This window comes from Atractosteus spatula, chromosome 7 (genome assembly GCF_055471065.1).
Source record: "Atractosteus spatula isolate fAtrSpa1 chromosome 7, fAtrSpa1.hap1, whole genome shotgun sequence".
NCBI lineage: Eukaryota > Metazoa > Chordata > Actinopteri > Semionotiformes > Lepisosteidae > Atractosteus > Atractosteus spatula.
In genome coordinates, this window is record NC_142712.1 from 55,302,781 (window position 1) to 55,318,238 (window position 15,458).

Consider the following 15,458-nt stretch of genomic DNA (forward strand, 5'->3'; position numbering starts at 1 on the left):
TGGTGTGGTGTTTTGGTGGAGAAATCCTTCACATATTAAAATTATAATCATACGTGACACAGGGATTTTCTCATTCTTTCAAGAGCTGACAAAAGGTGCTGTTTATTAGGCCTCAGTCCTGGAATAAAGAAGCTTAGAAGGCTCACTAAAAACATGTAACTTGACATGACAGACGTACATGTTCTTATTCTATGAGCTCATATTGCAGATGAATGGCACTAATTGGCCCCTGTCGCTTGAGGGTTTTGGGATGTTATTGTATAAAAAAAACTTTTTACTTTATATGCTTTGCACTGTGTTACTATCAAATCTCCTGTTTGCATACTAGGGCAATCCCACATTCCATTGTTCATTCTTACACCCCTCCCAGAAATTCTGTAAATATCGAAACAATAGTTTTCATTGATTCCAGGCACCGGTCTGATTTTTTTCTATTTAAACGTGGTTGAACAAGAATCAAAGCTCTCTTTGTATCATGTTTGCCCTGTTGAGTAGTGAAGGTATATTTACATACATATATGTAATTTACAAACAAATCCCTAAAACAAGCTGCATTTGAATGAATACGGCACAGCTAACAGCTGGAAGACACTGCTCACAGTTTTCACAACACACACACAGAGACAGTTGGGCAGCCCCATATTATCCAATAGGCACAGTGGTACTGTGTCTAGGGCCTACAAACACTAAAGGGCCTACTGCATGAAAAAAAAATTGACCATGCTTTTTTACAGATGATAAAAACTGTAACAAAGGTCTCTTCTTGAATAAATATATATCAAAGAATCAATCTGAAAACTGAAAATAAATGTTCAAGACAATTGTGATCACCTGTTCACCTATAGAAATCAATACACCCATAAAAATGCATCCACCCCAGGACCTACAGTATTCTACAAGGACCGTAATCCTGCCTTGCAGTGGGATCTGTGAGATTTTTTATTTTCCTTGTTCCTTTTCCTGCCAGATTTGTACTGACGGAAGGTTTCTGTGAAGGCTCCAGGGGAGCACATTTATGAGCTCAAAAATGTAATCTGATTGATTGAGGGTGTAGATTGGCAGACTGAAGGATGCACTGCAGTGAACAGGGGTTAAGGTACACACAGCTAGTTGGCATGAAGGGAAGGCGGTCAGATCCTGCCAAAATGACATCAAGGACCCAAACATTTCCTAATGTATATCAGTTCTTTGTTAGCCTGGCCTGTGACATAAATGCTCAGGAGGTGTTCCCTAAAAAAACTCCATTTCCATTAGGCATCTTTTAAGTGATACAGGTTGTTTCTTTTAATGGTTCAACTTTAATTTGGAATGGCAGCATGAGGACCGGGCAAGTGTACTTCAGAGCAGCAAAAAGCACAGTGACAAGCTTACAGCAGATACAATCCCCTCCCTTAATGAAACTGAAAAGCACTTTCAGGAAACATCTGCCTAAGACATTTCACTTGAACCAATAAAGACAGGAGTTGCTAAGAAAGGGGAACGGTAAAAGGTAAAATATTCAACATCTGGTGCAGCATAGAAGTTTATAACAAGAACTGGTTCTCATATCCTATCAGAAGGACATGGAGTCAACCTGAACAGAACTTGAACAGAAGTTGAATCATGAAAACCCAGGGAAGGAGGCCTGCAATTCACCACTGAACCTCCCTGACTGCAGTCAGTAATAAAACACGCGCTTGCTGAACTCTTGGGACCTCCATGTGTAGCAGTGATATACCCAAACCTGCTGGTTATCCTCTCTGTTCTGAGAAGCAGACAATGGCATACCTCTATCGTAAGAGACACAGAAAAATCCAGGTATAATTTTTGGTGATACACTGTACTAAGAAGCTTGATGAGCTAAAGGAGAAAATGCTCGGGCTCGTCAAGAGAAGATAACCCAGGATCACAGCTGCAGGGTGAGGTGAAGGGATATACAGTATAAACAAGAATGCTCCCTGATTCACTTGGTTTGAACAGCGCTGTGAAAAGCAGACTCTAACGTTCACATCTGTCAGAAAAGGGGGAAATTCCTAGCTATAGTGAGCAGCAAGGTGAATTCTATGTCTATCTCTGTCAATAGGCTGCACATACACATACGATTTCTAATCACCCGCTGAAAACATGGTGGCATGAAACGTTTCAGCTCAAACTCCCCTCCCCACACAAACCCCCAATACTAGAGACAGCAAGCTGTTACACATTTTAGGGACAAAAGTTTGGCATTCTCGCATCAGTCCACCCCTGCACTGGCAAACACTCCCCCACTGACAAACAGTAATTACTTTTCTCCATGACTACCAGCTCTTCATCACCCTTCTCCACAGCGATCCATGGAGATGATGGACAGCTCATGGGTCCTTGGTGGCACCACAGACAAGTGGAATTTTTAGAATTAAATTTTTATAATGACGTACTGTCTTGAGTGTCTTTTTTCCAAAAGCAATCTGAATGGGACTTAAATGAACAAAATCCAATCATATTTTTAGGAATTTTAATTGATGGGATTAGGCAGTCGATCAGAAAACTGGTTCATGTGACTTTAACAAGAACAAGATTAAATATACATATTGAAAATTTATGTTACTATCCAGTATCAATGTAAACATTTTTTATTCCTGTTGCTTACAATAGTTTAATTCATTTAGCTAGCTCTAACTATGTTATACTAGGCCTGTTAATAAAAGCAAACACAGTTTTCCTCTCATTTTGTTTAATATGAAGGGATCACAAAATTCATTAGAGAAGCTAAAAGCACTACTCATCTACAAAGTGAATAGAATTTGGAGGGTCAGTGGTGAGTCAGAGCCATACTTACCGTATGTACGTCCTCATATGAGGAAAAATTGTCACCATCGGTCAATCCAGTGACCTTGAATTATTGTGAGGGAGATCCTTCCCTGTCATTATTCACTCTGTTCACTGACGAAGCCCCTAGCTGTGTGCTGAATGGAACACAGCAAGGACCTATTGTGGATGTAGGCCTCTGTGACAGTGGAATAACAAGCTGCCACAGCTTGATTAAAAATTACAGGGATCCACAGTGGGTGATGAAATGATGAATTTCCATTTCGGAAACACTAGCTGACTGCGTAGAGTACCCACCCCACCTTTTTCTTAGCAAGCTTGCCTTGTGTGGCTTGAGAACTAAATAGAGCTGTGGAGATGAAAGGAGCACAACTTTGTAAAGAGAATTTTGCCCATCACAATTTCATTGTATTGCTGCCCAAGTGGACTCTTACGTCTATATTTGCATTTTTCTTTTACACATAAATACATACAATACAATATTTTAACCTACTGAGGATAATGATTTTAGATATGATTTAGAATGCATACAGCACATAAACATTTGTACAGGTGTGTTTCAATAAGTAAAGGCACAAAGACGTATAAAACTTGTACTTGTTATTTATTTTTTAGTTGCTGATAGTGTTCCATAATCACAGCACTGCCCTTTTCTCAAATAATCCCCAATGTCTCACCTCACTGTGTGTTTTTAAAATCCCCACACTTTAGGTTGATAGAGTTTATTGCAAAAACTCTACCTGTTTGTAAGCTTTACACTCAGTTGTCCTCATTTTGTGTTTCATTTTCTTTCACTAATATTTTTATCTCACCTGCCCTCCTTCAGACAAATATAAATACCCTCTGATCCTTCATTAAACAGTTAGAAGTGTCATTGTAGTTGAACCAAAACGAGTGACCCTTGTCTTCAAACAAAATTGACCTCAGCAAAGAAAACTTTAGTAATATAGTCAGCTAAAGTGTCTACTTTTTGAGACCCCCCTCATAGTGGTGTTAGTGCCATGTCAGCTCCTTTGTACATTACATACAAGAAGTGGCTGCCAGCAGTGAATGCCATTGTACTGCATGTACAATAGCACTCCTTAAAATTGAATCACTTTAAACATAAACTCCAGTGCCTTAGGATATCACTTCAGAATAAATCAGTCCAGAATGTGAGAGAAAACAACGGGGAAAAAAACCCATAAACAAATGACTAAACCATGAAAAGAACACAGTGTGGAAGATTGTAAGCCATGTGCGTAACCCAGGGATCACAACAACAGTCTAAGTACAAGAGCAGGGCACACGCCTTCATTCCTGAAAGGCCAGATCTGTTCCCACAAGGCGCATCCCTTCAAGAACAATGGTAATACTTGCAAACGACTCAAAGTAATTTGAAAGTCAATGGAAGAATTTCACTGACTACCCAGTAATAATTGGAAGTCTGCTTTTTCATCTTTGTATCTCATCAATGAGAATTTTTGTTATTGATAATAACCTTCCACTTGAAGGTGAAGTAGCGCAGGATAATAAAAAAGGGAACAAGTAATCAGAACCTTAATCAATAGCTAACATTTTGAAATTTGGGGCATAGGATTTATCAGGGCTTGAAGCATTGAATTGCTAGCCATGTGCCTAAAGGCTATAAACATTGAATTGCCTGCTGATATTATGAGTTATTTATCTACAATATTTTCAGGTTAGCCATATTACATTAAGTAGTTCAGGTGGGTAGCTGCGTCAGCATGCGTAGGCTGCAAAGGAACAAGTAATAGGTTTATTCCATGCTGAAAAAAGAAGAAAGAGAACACAACGTTACGTCCGTGGAGCCTTCTTCAGGTGTGAGAAAGACAAGGCAGTAGGCAAAGGTAATGTAGCGGGAGAACAAAGGCTAGGAGAGAGGAGGAGTGAGAGGCGGGAGCAGGGGACAGAAAGAGAGGCCAGTCAAGAGGTGTGAAGTCAGAATAGGTGTAGAGAGGTGTGAAATGAAACTTCCAATGAATGGGGAAAATTTAGAAGAGTAGTCTGTCGTTAAGAGAAGGGGGAAGGTGTGATCCTAGCTGCAGGATAAGTTTGGTTTCTGTAGTCTTTCTGATGTATGAGTTCAGAAACCCGTCTTTGAGAACACAGACGGAGACATTAGAGTGATCGTGGCCGTCAGAGGTGAAATGAGAAACAATGGGCTTGGAGAGATCTTTAATTTAAGATCTCTCCAAGATCTCTTTTAAGATCTCTCCAAGATCTCTGTCTCCTGCTCCCGCCTCTCACTCCTCCTCCCTCCCAGCCTTTGTTCTCCCGCTACATTACCTTTACCTACTGCCTTGTCTCTCTCACTCCTGAAGAAGGCTCCACGGACGTAACGTTGTGTTCTCTTTCTTCTTTTTTCAGCATGGAATAAACCTATTACTTGTTCCATATTACATTAATATGTATAACTATGATTTCCAGCAACTCATTAACATTAAAAATGTTAATCAATTTGTACATAAATAATTTACCTCTGCCTCTGTTTATACTTTATAAAATATAAATGTACAGTATATAACAATTTTATAACTTTATAAAATAATTCACCTCTGTTGAATGCACATAAAAATCCACCAAATTGTATGTGTAATTTGGTAGACTTATTATCAAAAAGAAGAGAGTTTCTTGTTGCAGAACACACCGTTTAGGGGAAAAGTCAATGGTGGCAAGCAGATAAAGCCTTCATGATCATGAACTAAAGGTAACTCCACTGGTCATCCAGGGAGCCTTCTCAAACACTTTTGATCAGTCAATCGATCAATTATTCCAGTTCAGAGGTGCATTATATGGGATTCAGGAGTACAAACAAGCAGGGTGACACAGCAATACGCAGGGACCACTGTGCTAAGAACAGTTACACCTCACAGTGCTTTACTGCTCAGGACAGTAAAATGTGAGGCTTCACAAGCGATCTCCTTGCTCATTCTGGCAGCCTATACAGTATGCTATTTTTAAAGAAAGGTTTTGTCCCTTCTTCAGCAACAGAAGCCCAAGATTAATCATTAAATTGTTTGCAGGCTCAAGTTGTATTGCCTGGCAGGAGAATATGGAAAACTGTTGGAGATTTTAACAGACTAGGGCTCGATGAGGAATTCATGCAGTTCATTTAATCTTTTGTGGCAGGATAGTATCATTTACAGTATATCAGAGCCCCTGCAGACAGACACTAGAGGGAGCTCATCACAGTTACCTGATTCCCTTTGGAAACTGATCCTACACTTAATAAGTATTAAGGTATGTTCCTTGTATGATTATGAGCCATATTAAGTGTGTTCCCTGTATGATTATGAGCCAATCAACCATATTGCATAATTGCAAATGCAGTCTGATTCTTTTCTTTGAAACAATTATGTAGTCTACATTCAAAACATGGGCAATGTGTGGCGGTGAATTAAAAAAGAGCAAATAAGTTCAGGTTTCAATATGAGTATGAAGTTCATGAGTATCAAGTCTGAACAGCTGCTGTTTAATTCTTATCCCTGCTCACTACTGTAATCACCAGCCCACAAAGAACAGCCCCACAGTTGACAAGACTTGGGACTGGTAGGGAGCCAAAAAAAATAAGCAAAAAAAAACAGGCTTATTGAGTCGGGTGGAGCTGCTTATTGTTACCGTAAATTTAATTTTGACTTCATTTAGGGATAGGCCTAGGAAGTGGTCTTTCCAGGGCAGACATTTCCTTCCTAATTCGCTATAAATGATGTTTGAGCAGCTTGGAGAGCCACAAAACAAAGTGAGAAAGGGGTGACATTTGGGGAGGGGGTGAACCGTAGTCCGTAGTGTACGCTTTGTGTTTTCTTTAAATTAAGAGCCGATATTCTAATGGAATAAAATCTTTCATAGCATTGGGCACAACGGTGAACATCTCGGGTGGGGCACTATGGTTGTACCCTCGAGGGAGGTATTTCATTCAAAGTAAAAACGCTCAGCCGTAAAAATGGGTAAAAGTTTGACTATTAACTATGGCCGGCTACGCAAATAATAGCTGGTGATGTAGTTATCACTGAGGAAACAGCTTATTTGTAAAATAAATATGTGTTTAACAAAGACAGAACATAATCTTAGAATTAGAATTTTGGTTTACTGGAGCCATGTTGTGACGTAAGTAGAATATAGTGAAAACATTTCTCAGAGACACGCAACAGCAGTATATTCAATACATTTTACATACATAAGTGTATATTGTCGTATATCTGTTTTCATGTAATGATATGTCAGTTACTGGTCTTTTTAGGGGTTATGCGCATGCATTTTATATTTATTCTTAAAACTTTATTTAGGACGTTGAAAGTCCTGCTATATTCCGCGTTATAACAACACTTGGTCCGCTGTTTGCGGTGGCCAGAGCTGCTTTCTGGAAGAGCTGCGCTGCTGGGAATTTGACGCGCGCGACACACCGCCACTGCACTGTCCGAGCTCGGCGAGAGGAGGCGGCACCGATCGCGCCGTCGGTGGGGGGATACTGTACACACACACACACAAGGCACACGCAGGCGAAGAAAATGTCATGCAAGCCTTGAATACAGGCGGCGTGCGAGGCTGCTGCTGAATATCCGCCCCGGGTTAAACGCTCTGGCCTTTCTGTTTTTGGATCGGGTCGGCTCCTAAAAACATGCTCGTGCGCGTCAGGGAAGCCGGCGTCCTTCGCTCTCTCAAATCCGCAAGAAACCAACTGGGGAGTTCGTGTGTTCCTGCGTGCCTTCCAGTTTATCGTCGAGGTGGCAATGTGCAATAAGGACCGTGTTCTGGAGGCTGTGAAATTACAGCCTTTGCGACTGTAATACACGGAGTGTAGTAGAAAAAGCTGGGGGGTGGGGGGGGACAGAAACTGGAGACAGCGCAGAGCAAATACGGAACCGGCGTCTTTCTGTGTCTGTATGCGTTTATATCCGATATCTGGCATTATCTGTGTCTGCGACCCTCGCTGAAAAGACTACAAACTAAGTGAGGTTACTACACGCTGCGAAGGATGCAGGTGAAAAAACAGAGGTCCGCTGATCGTAGCGCCGGGGACATTCAACGAGATGACAGCCAGAAAAAGTCGTCGTGTTTCTCCAACATAAAGATATTCCTAGTATCGGAATGCGCCTTGATGTTGGCGCAGGGTACAGTTGGCGCTTACCTGGTAAGTACGCCTTTTGCATAATCGTACAGTATAACTGTATATGCAGACCTTCATTTCAAAACCTGCTTGATTCCCTTTCCTCTTAGAAAATACCGGTTTGATCCATTTATCTTCTCTTTCTGCCGCAGCCTTTCCTTGCGTTTTTTAATGTTACCATTTGGGCAAAATGTAAACTTGAGCTCCATTTACGTTGTGTACCGGCACAGTAGGACGATGGTGAGGCTGCAACCCCTGTCGAACGACACTTAATAATGTACGCTAGTGGGAACTGCGCATCGAGAGAATAGGTTTTTTAACAGGCACTGTGTGAAGGTGTAAAGGTTACTTGTCTCTTTTCAGTTGTATTTGCATCTGTTTTTCGTATTAAAAAATCCAGGAGTTCAACTGTATACGCAGTATGCGCTGAGCTTGGATTAGCGTTATGACAATATGCAAGTGAAATTCTTTACAGTACGTTGGATAATGCTGGCATCCTACGTTCTTGTAGGGAGCTTTTTGAGAAATGTACCTACACTTGCCTGTGGCAAGATGTGTATAGTATCTTGTGTTTAGCCTGCTCTCCATACGTATGGTGTGCTCCAGAGCTCGCGAAGTGTTCGCCGTGTTGAACACTGACAACTCCGTGGACGGAACTGCGGAGGATGTCGAGAGGACGCACAGGTGACTGTTAGCACTCGGCATGCTGTCCTGATCAATTAGATCAAAAACAGATTCCCTTAAAATCGATTTTTGTTGTTCTTACACATTCAGACTCCCCATATCTCAGACGCGGACATTTACTGTTCAGGGCAGAACGGGGGAAGATGCTACTAACAAATTGATTAGCCTCTTATTTTAATTGAGTTGTGGGAAACGAAAAATCCGTACAGCCTTCCCGTCTTCCTACTAAAGACAATGATGTAACTCGTAAGCAAGGTTGAAGAAAACTTAGGAATTGCATTCAAGCTTAATATAGGATACGTATAGATTATAACGCTATTTAAAAAGTGTTATAGGGAGACTTCATTATTACTGTTCATTTCTGTAGATACCTAACTGTAGATTAACGTCCAGGTAATGAAAAACTCATTAACGTTTGTGTTTCATATACTTCTACAGACCCTATAGTATCTGCTAAGACGATTTTCTAATGATCTCCTGGATTTAGGTGTTGGTCTTCTACCTAAATGTTTTCATGGACACTTTTTATAACATTAATATAAATCCGACATGAAAAACTATTCGGTTGTTATCACTGTACCGCCTAATTGCTGCCTGCTGCCTCGGAGAAGAGAAACCGTGTGGGATGTGCTCCTGCACTAATTTCTGAATGTAGGTTATTGGGTTTTTAATTTGGACCCAAAAGAGCCATCCTGCATGCATGCCTGTTTCTGTCCTAGAACGAGTGAAATGGCGATATATTACAAACACTATAGGCTCTTAGCTGAGATTGCTGAGAAAAGAGTCCTCAATCGAACATAAAAGTCAGCTACTGTAACTTTTCACCGACAGCCAAAGCTGTTGTTACGGTGTTGAACTCATGGGTTATATGGTTTCATTAGCACTTTAAAAAGTGAAACTAAATAAAATGGCCCACAGAAGTAGCTCTAAAAACATTATCTCTACGTAATAATAGTTTAATGATACAGTACATTGTAGTGGCTTGAGGCCTAGAGCTTGTTTTATGGTATGAGAGAAAAAGAGTTGTCTGCCACAGTGATTTTCTTATGAACAAGCGAAGGCGTGAATGAATTTGCAGCCATGTAGCGTCTTTAATCGCTGCGACATAGATCAAGTAATATCCCTGCAGCTCCCTGGGGAAATCAGTGATCCTTAGCTGAAAGGCACTGGCCACCTTTGGAGCAAAAAGCATCAGTTGTTCTGTGCCACCACACCACACAACCTCTAAACCATGGGAAAAGAGATTTGATGCTGAGAAACTGACTTTTGAGTGGAAGACAGGACAACCATGTTAAGATGTTAAGATCTGTTTGCTTTAACATCCAGGCCATTCTGATAAAGACACTGATTTTGTCTCTGTGCTGCTTTTTATTTATTTATTTTTCTTTCCTCACCTCACAGCTGGTGAATTGAATTTCTTGCTCAGAGTATCCTCCGAGAGGCAGCTAGGCAGATCTTGTTTGGGTGTTTCTCTCAAGAGTGAGACCAATGATACAGAGAAGCAAAGTACAACTCTGGACCCCATGCGTGTGGTGGATTGGTGACCCGATAGGCGGAGAACTCCTTAGAGTTCGCCGTCGTGACTGAAAAGCCAGACACTTGATAAATTCATGAAGGCCTGTGATCTTGGCCAGTTGTCTGGGTGACAGTGTGTGACTCACTTGTCTCTGTCATTAAAACATTAGCAGGTTTTCACAGATTCTAGAGGCAAATATTCTGAGCGTGAAACGTACATGGTTTTCAAGGACATTCAAAAATACCCCTGAGCGCGACTTACAGGTGTACTTTTAAGAGAGGATCCGTTCGTGGGTTTACAAAATGACTTGATTGCCTCCTTCGTTTACAGAGGCTCGAGTGGGGAGCTGTGCGGCGTACGAGCTGCAAAGAAACAAGAAGAGGTTCGTTCCGAGCCAAAGATTTATAAAGAAAAAACACCTGATTAAGGCTCCACAGCCCAGTCTTTGTGTTTTTTCTTCTTTCTTTTTAGTTCTCCAACTTCTGGGTTCTCCTTTGCATATTTAAATATGATTCAAGTTGTCTGTGCCTGATATAGAAAACATGAGATCATTGTTGAGTAGCTAATAATTGTCTGTGCTCAGAGTATTTGAACATTTGAGTTTAAATTTACTTTCGAAAATTGCCCTTGGTTCAGTATTTTTTGTATTCATGTACAGTATGGCACTTTTTTACATTTTCAGCAGCCCTTATGGTCTGCCTGAAAACAAGGACTGCGATATTGTAAAGTAAATGAGTTCAGCCAGCATGAGTATTAGTAGCCTTCGAGATGGGTACTTCTCAGACAGTGAATTTAGAAGCATTTCTTTTTAAAAAGTCCTGCTTTGCTGTCATGGTCTTTGCTTGTCTCTGTTTTGGAACATGCCAGGCACTGAGAACAGCCGAACTGATCATTTATAATCATAAGACACATCTGGCTGCCTGCGTCTGTTCGGTTGCAAACATAATATATGACAGAAGGAGTATTTATTTTGTCGTTCTGGTTTTAAAAGTATTAGAGTTTTCAAATCACGTGGTTGCAGAAAAGCATGTTGTTGATTAAATAAATCATGATATGTTGAAATTAGATGCACTGGAAAACACTACTTAAAAGCAGAACAGCAAGACATGTGTTGACATTGTTGTTCTGAGTTTTTCTCTGCTGCATAAACATGGATATAATTTCAGAGGTCTTCCTAGACTTTCATTTCAATAATATTCTTGCATATAATGGACATACAGTCTCCTACCAGGTTTTAAAAATCTGGCTTTCCATCCCTTTTAGGGTTTGTCAGATTCATGAAAAACAGCCAGCAACCTCTAGAATTTCTTTCTGTCATTTAATTGAAGGTGAAATTCCTCTACGAGTCCTTAAATGTTGTTAGACAGCAGTAGCCTCAGCATTTACAGGCAAAATCTGAGCAGACTTTTCCCCAGAGGAAAGGAACAGCTTTTGTGTGCACCGTATATACTATACAAACAACATAACCACACACATATGAGCTTTTCTTGAAAGAAATGATTCCTAGCTAATGAAGGTCTCATTGTGTGTCTCTGAACATTTACTGTAAAGCAGAATTACAGTACAGGTTCCCTCCATTTCCCCCACACTGACTCATCTCTGGAGCCAACAGCTTCAGGCCTGACATTGCCATCATTCTTCCGCACTGTGTCATTAAACTATGAATATCGTGCAGCATGAATAATGAGGAAAGAGACGGGCTGGGGTGTTTGAGCAGTGCAGACTAGCATTGCATTTACACCTAATGTTTATTTCCCAGCTCCCAGCTTTCTGTTAATGGAAACTTTCAGCGTTCTTTTTCTGCCACCGGTATCAGCAAGGGACTTGTCTGGGCATCTTGGTGGTTTTCTGCCTGGGAATTTTCTCGGTGGTTTAAGAAGAAATGTTGAAATGTAGGGCTGTAAGCCTGTATTTCACACATGATAAATAACTAAACATCGTCCTCATACCTGCCTCTACCTTGTCAAACTTGAATGGCCTCTTCTTCTCATCTTATGTTCTTCTCAAGTCGTCTGTGCAGCTGGGACACTGCTTTTCTGTATCCTGGGAAATTTGCGAACACTTTCTCAGAGATGTGATAACCTGGACCGGTGGGATGATTTATTTGGCATTTTGTGAAACAGTTAGATCTTCCTTCCACAGATGAATAATACAGAGAGGGTGTAATACAAGGACTAAGGAACAAGTAAAGGTTTATTCCACCCTGAAAAGAAAAATAAATAAATAAAAATTTCGGCTGTGGTGTCTTCTTCAGGCGACACCTGAAGAATAAACCATGGAATAAGCCTTTACTTGTTCCTTTGCAGCCTGTGCATGCTGACGCAGCTACCAACTTGAACGTATACAAGGATTAAGGTTTGTTTTGCAAATTCAGGTCCTTCAGAGTTCCTGCGCTTGCCTACTCAATAGACACCTAAGGCTAGCCAACCTGAGCCTGCATATGGGTCAGCCTGTTCCTCCCATTCAAATAACACCCGCTCAGTTTGCATTCCCTGAACCTGGGAGAGCTCTGCGGGGGACCCAGTGACCTTGTGAGAACCTTCACGGCAGTCCCTGCTCTCTGCTCCAGACAATGGGAGGAAAGCAATAATAATGCCAAACAAAATGATACAGAATACATAGTTAAAAGCACAGAATTTAAATCAAGTGATGTTATGTTTAATTTTTATAAGACACAAGCAAGGCCTCCTTCAGAATATTGTGTGTAGGTTTGGTTGCCGTGTTAAAGAGAAGATGTTGCTGCCCTGGAGTCCATCTGGAGAAGAGCAACAAGATGCAAGTTAGGACTGAAGGGAACAGACTGAAGAGCTGAGCTTTCTCAGTGCAGAACAGAGAAGATTCAGAGGAGACCTGGTAATCCTCAAAGGCTCAACCCAGTGAACGTCTTCAGAATGAACAGCGAAACTCGAGCCAGAGGACACAAGTGGAATCTGCAGCATGGGGAAGTACATTTCAAACCCAGAACAGGAGGCACATCTTTACTCAAAGGGATGTAAGAGTATGGAACCTACCCAGCCGTGTTGTTGAAGCTGACACCTTGGCTTCTTTCAGGAAACAGCTTGGATGAGATCCTTGGATCAATTAGCCACCAAAAGCCAAACAGGCTGTGTTGGCCGAATGGCCTCCCGTCATTTATAACAGTTCTTATCTTCTACTTTTTCCTTCAGTCCTCTGGAATCCACTTCATTCACGAGCTGGCGTGATTTTAAAGTGGAGCCACTGGGGTCAGATGTGCCGTAGGTGGTAGAAGGGCGAGATAAAAACCCAGAATTGCAGTAAGAGTCAGTTTGGGAAAGGAGTTACCGTCCCATCATGCTACAATCCCACAACAATAGGGGCAAAATCTCCTGAAGCATGCTGGGTAAAAATGAGATGTGAGGTAGATGGAAGTAAGGCGAGCCATAGCATTTCAAACCACATTATTTTCTGCTTCGTTGTTTTGGGTGCACAATGCAGACATGGCGACTGCACATTAAGTATCAGTAAATCTTTATGTGTTAGGCTCAATGTTGACCAGGAGGGCTACAGGTTTCTAGATCAACAACAGGCCACGATGGGAATTAATGAGACTGTGGTTTGTATTTCAAATTTAAGGCAGGCTTTTTAACTGCCCTTTTATAGTCATCAGCTTATATAGTGAAATGTGAATAGTACTCAACAGCTGCATCCATTCAAAAAATACAACTCACGCAGCCTCATCTAGCAAAAATGTTCCAGTGCTACTGATTATTCAGCCTGTTTGTTTATACATCCACTGATGCTACTCAGGTATCTGGGATAATAAATATTAAGCCTACACCCCTTGTGGAATCTGAAGTGAGGAAGGTGCCAAACTCTTTTCCCGCTGTTTTGATGCATAGAGGTAGTGTCATGTCTTTATAAGAGTGAAACCATGCAATAACAAACCAACAGCACAAAACACAATGCACAGCAATTACTACAGGTCCGTAGTTTCCTCTTTAAAACACTTAACAGCGTTTATGGCTTGAAAACCCATCCCGAAATAAATGTACTTATGCAGATAAAATCTTAAAACAAAGCAAAAATTATTTTTCAAATTGTATTTTGAATTGACTGCGGGGTTCTTTCTTATATCCAGCTTTCTTTGTTAAATTGCTACTTACTGAGTCTCCTGGGTAACTATTGGTATGTCAGCCCATGTACAAAACAGGTAATTTACTGTGTTAGACCTGGTTACTCGTTGGCGTTCTGAGAAGGACAGCTAAAAACACTTCCTGCAAGATTTTCACTTCTAATGCTTCACTAAATTCACTTTTGTATTGCAGTAAGAAATACTGTAGCATGAGTGCAGACAATATCTCACTTTAGTTTTATACAGCATTTCAGGCTGATTACTTATGTAGCTTTTATAAAGTTTGGCAGTCTGCCACAGTAACAAAATCACTTGCCTGTATCATTGCTTTCAAGACTTCATAGTCCTCAGAGTCTGTGAAATGCCTGTATTGAATTAAGTGTCATTTTAGAAGGGGAAAAGGCGGTCGTAGATAAACGTGCATTGTGATCAAACTTGATTTCATTAAACAGTAATCTGTATTGTGGTGGATTATTCTTTACGTCTAAAAAGGTGAAATTAGTATCCTAGCATTGTGCTCTTGCATCAGTATCTAACACAGCTCTCTAGTTAAGTTTACAAGAAATATATCTTCTGGTGTATTCGGGTTTCAGGGTACCTCAAAATTACCAACAGAACTGTAGTTCAGTGGTGCCAATTCTATTATTTTAGACCAAAGAGTATTTTTTTTTATAACAAGAAGTAATCAATGGTTCCCAAAAAAACACACAGCCCAAATGCGCAGCTCTAAAAATGTTATTGTTTGTCATAAAATTTAATTTGGTAAAACAAATTGTAGTGGTTATTGCACATTAGGAGGAGATAATTTTGCAAAAATACTAGAGCAGTGAATCGACTCAAGCTTTGGGTAGGTTGTGTAGTTTTTTGTGGTCAGTGACAAAAGTGTGGAGTGGTTTCTTCTGTCTAAAATGTTTCACCATCTGCGATGCTAGGAGAGACCTGTACACAGACAAGCGCACACTTATCCCATGTCTTCCCCAGTGTCCCTTGTCATACTACAGCATCCTGAAAGCAAGTGTCCTTGTCATGTGCCATCTTTTGAGTATGGAATTTATCGTAGCATGCACGTCCTCTGTTACAGCTCCCAAGGAAGAACAGAGTAGACAGTTACTACTGTACCTTGTTTGGAGCAACAGGTTAGGATAATTCAGATCCTGAGGGTCACTATATAGGGTTAATCTCTACAGCTGTCTGTGAAACGAACATGAGTGACTTTTAGTAGCATTATAACAGAAATATGTAAAGGTATGTTGTGGGTCCTGGCACGT

General features: G+C 40.8%; 1 protein-coding gene across 1 annotated transcript in view; it reads left to right on the forward strand.

The window, feature by feature from the left end:
• Positions 1-7,283: 7,283 nt before the first annotated feature.
• slco3a1a (solute carrier organic anion transporter family member 3A1a) overlaps positions 7,284-15,458 on the forward strand; it is a 67,543-nt gene continuing 59,368 nt past the window's right edge. Inside the window, exon 1 of the mRNA XM_088921684.1 lies at positions 7,284-7,921. Coding sequence (XP_088777810.1) covers positions 7,766-7,921 — 156 coding nt within the window. The 5' untranslated portion in view covers positions 7,284-7,765. The remainder of the gene's footprint in view (positions 7,922-15,458) is intronic.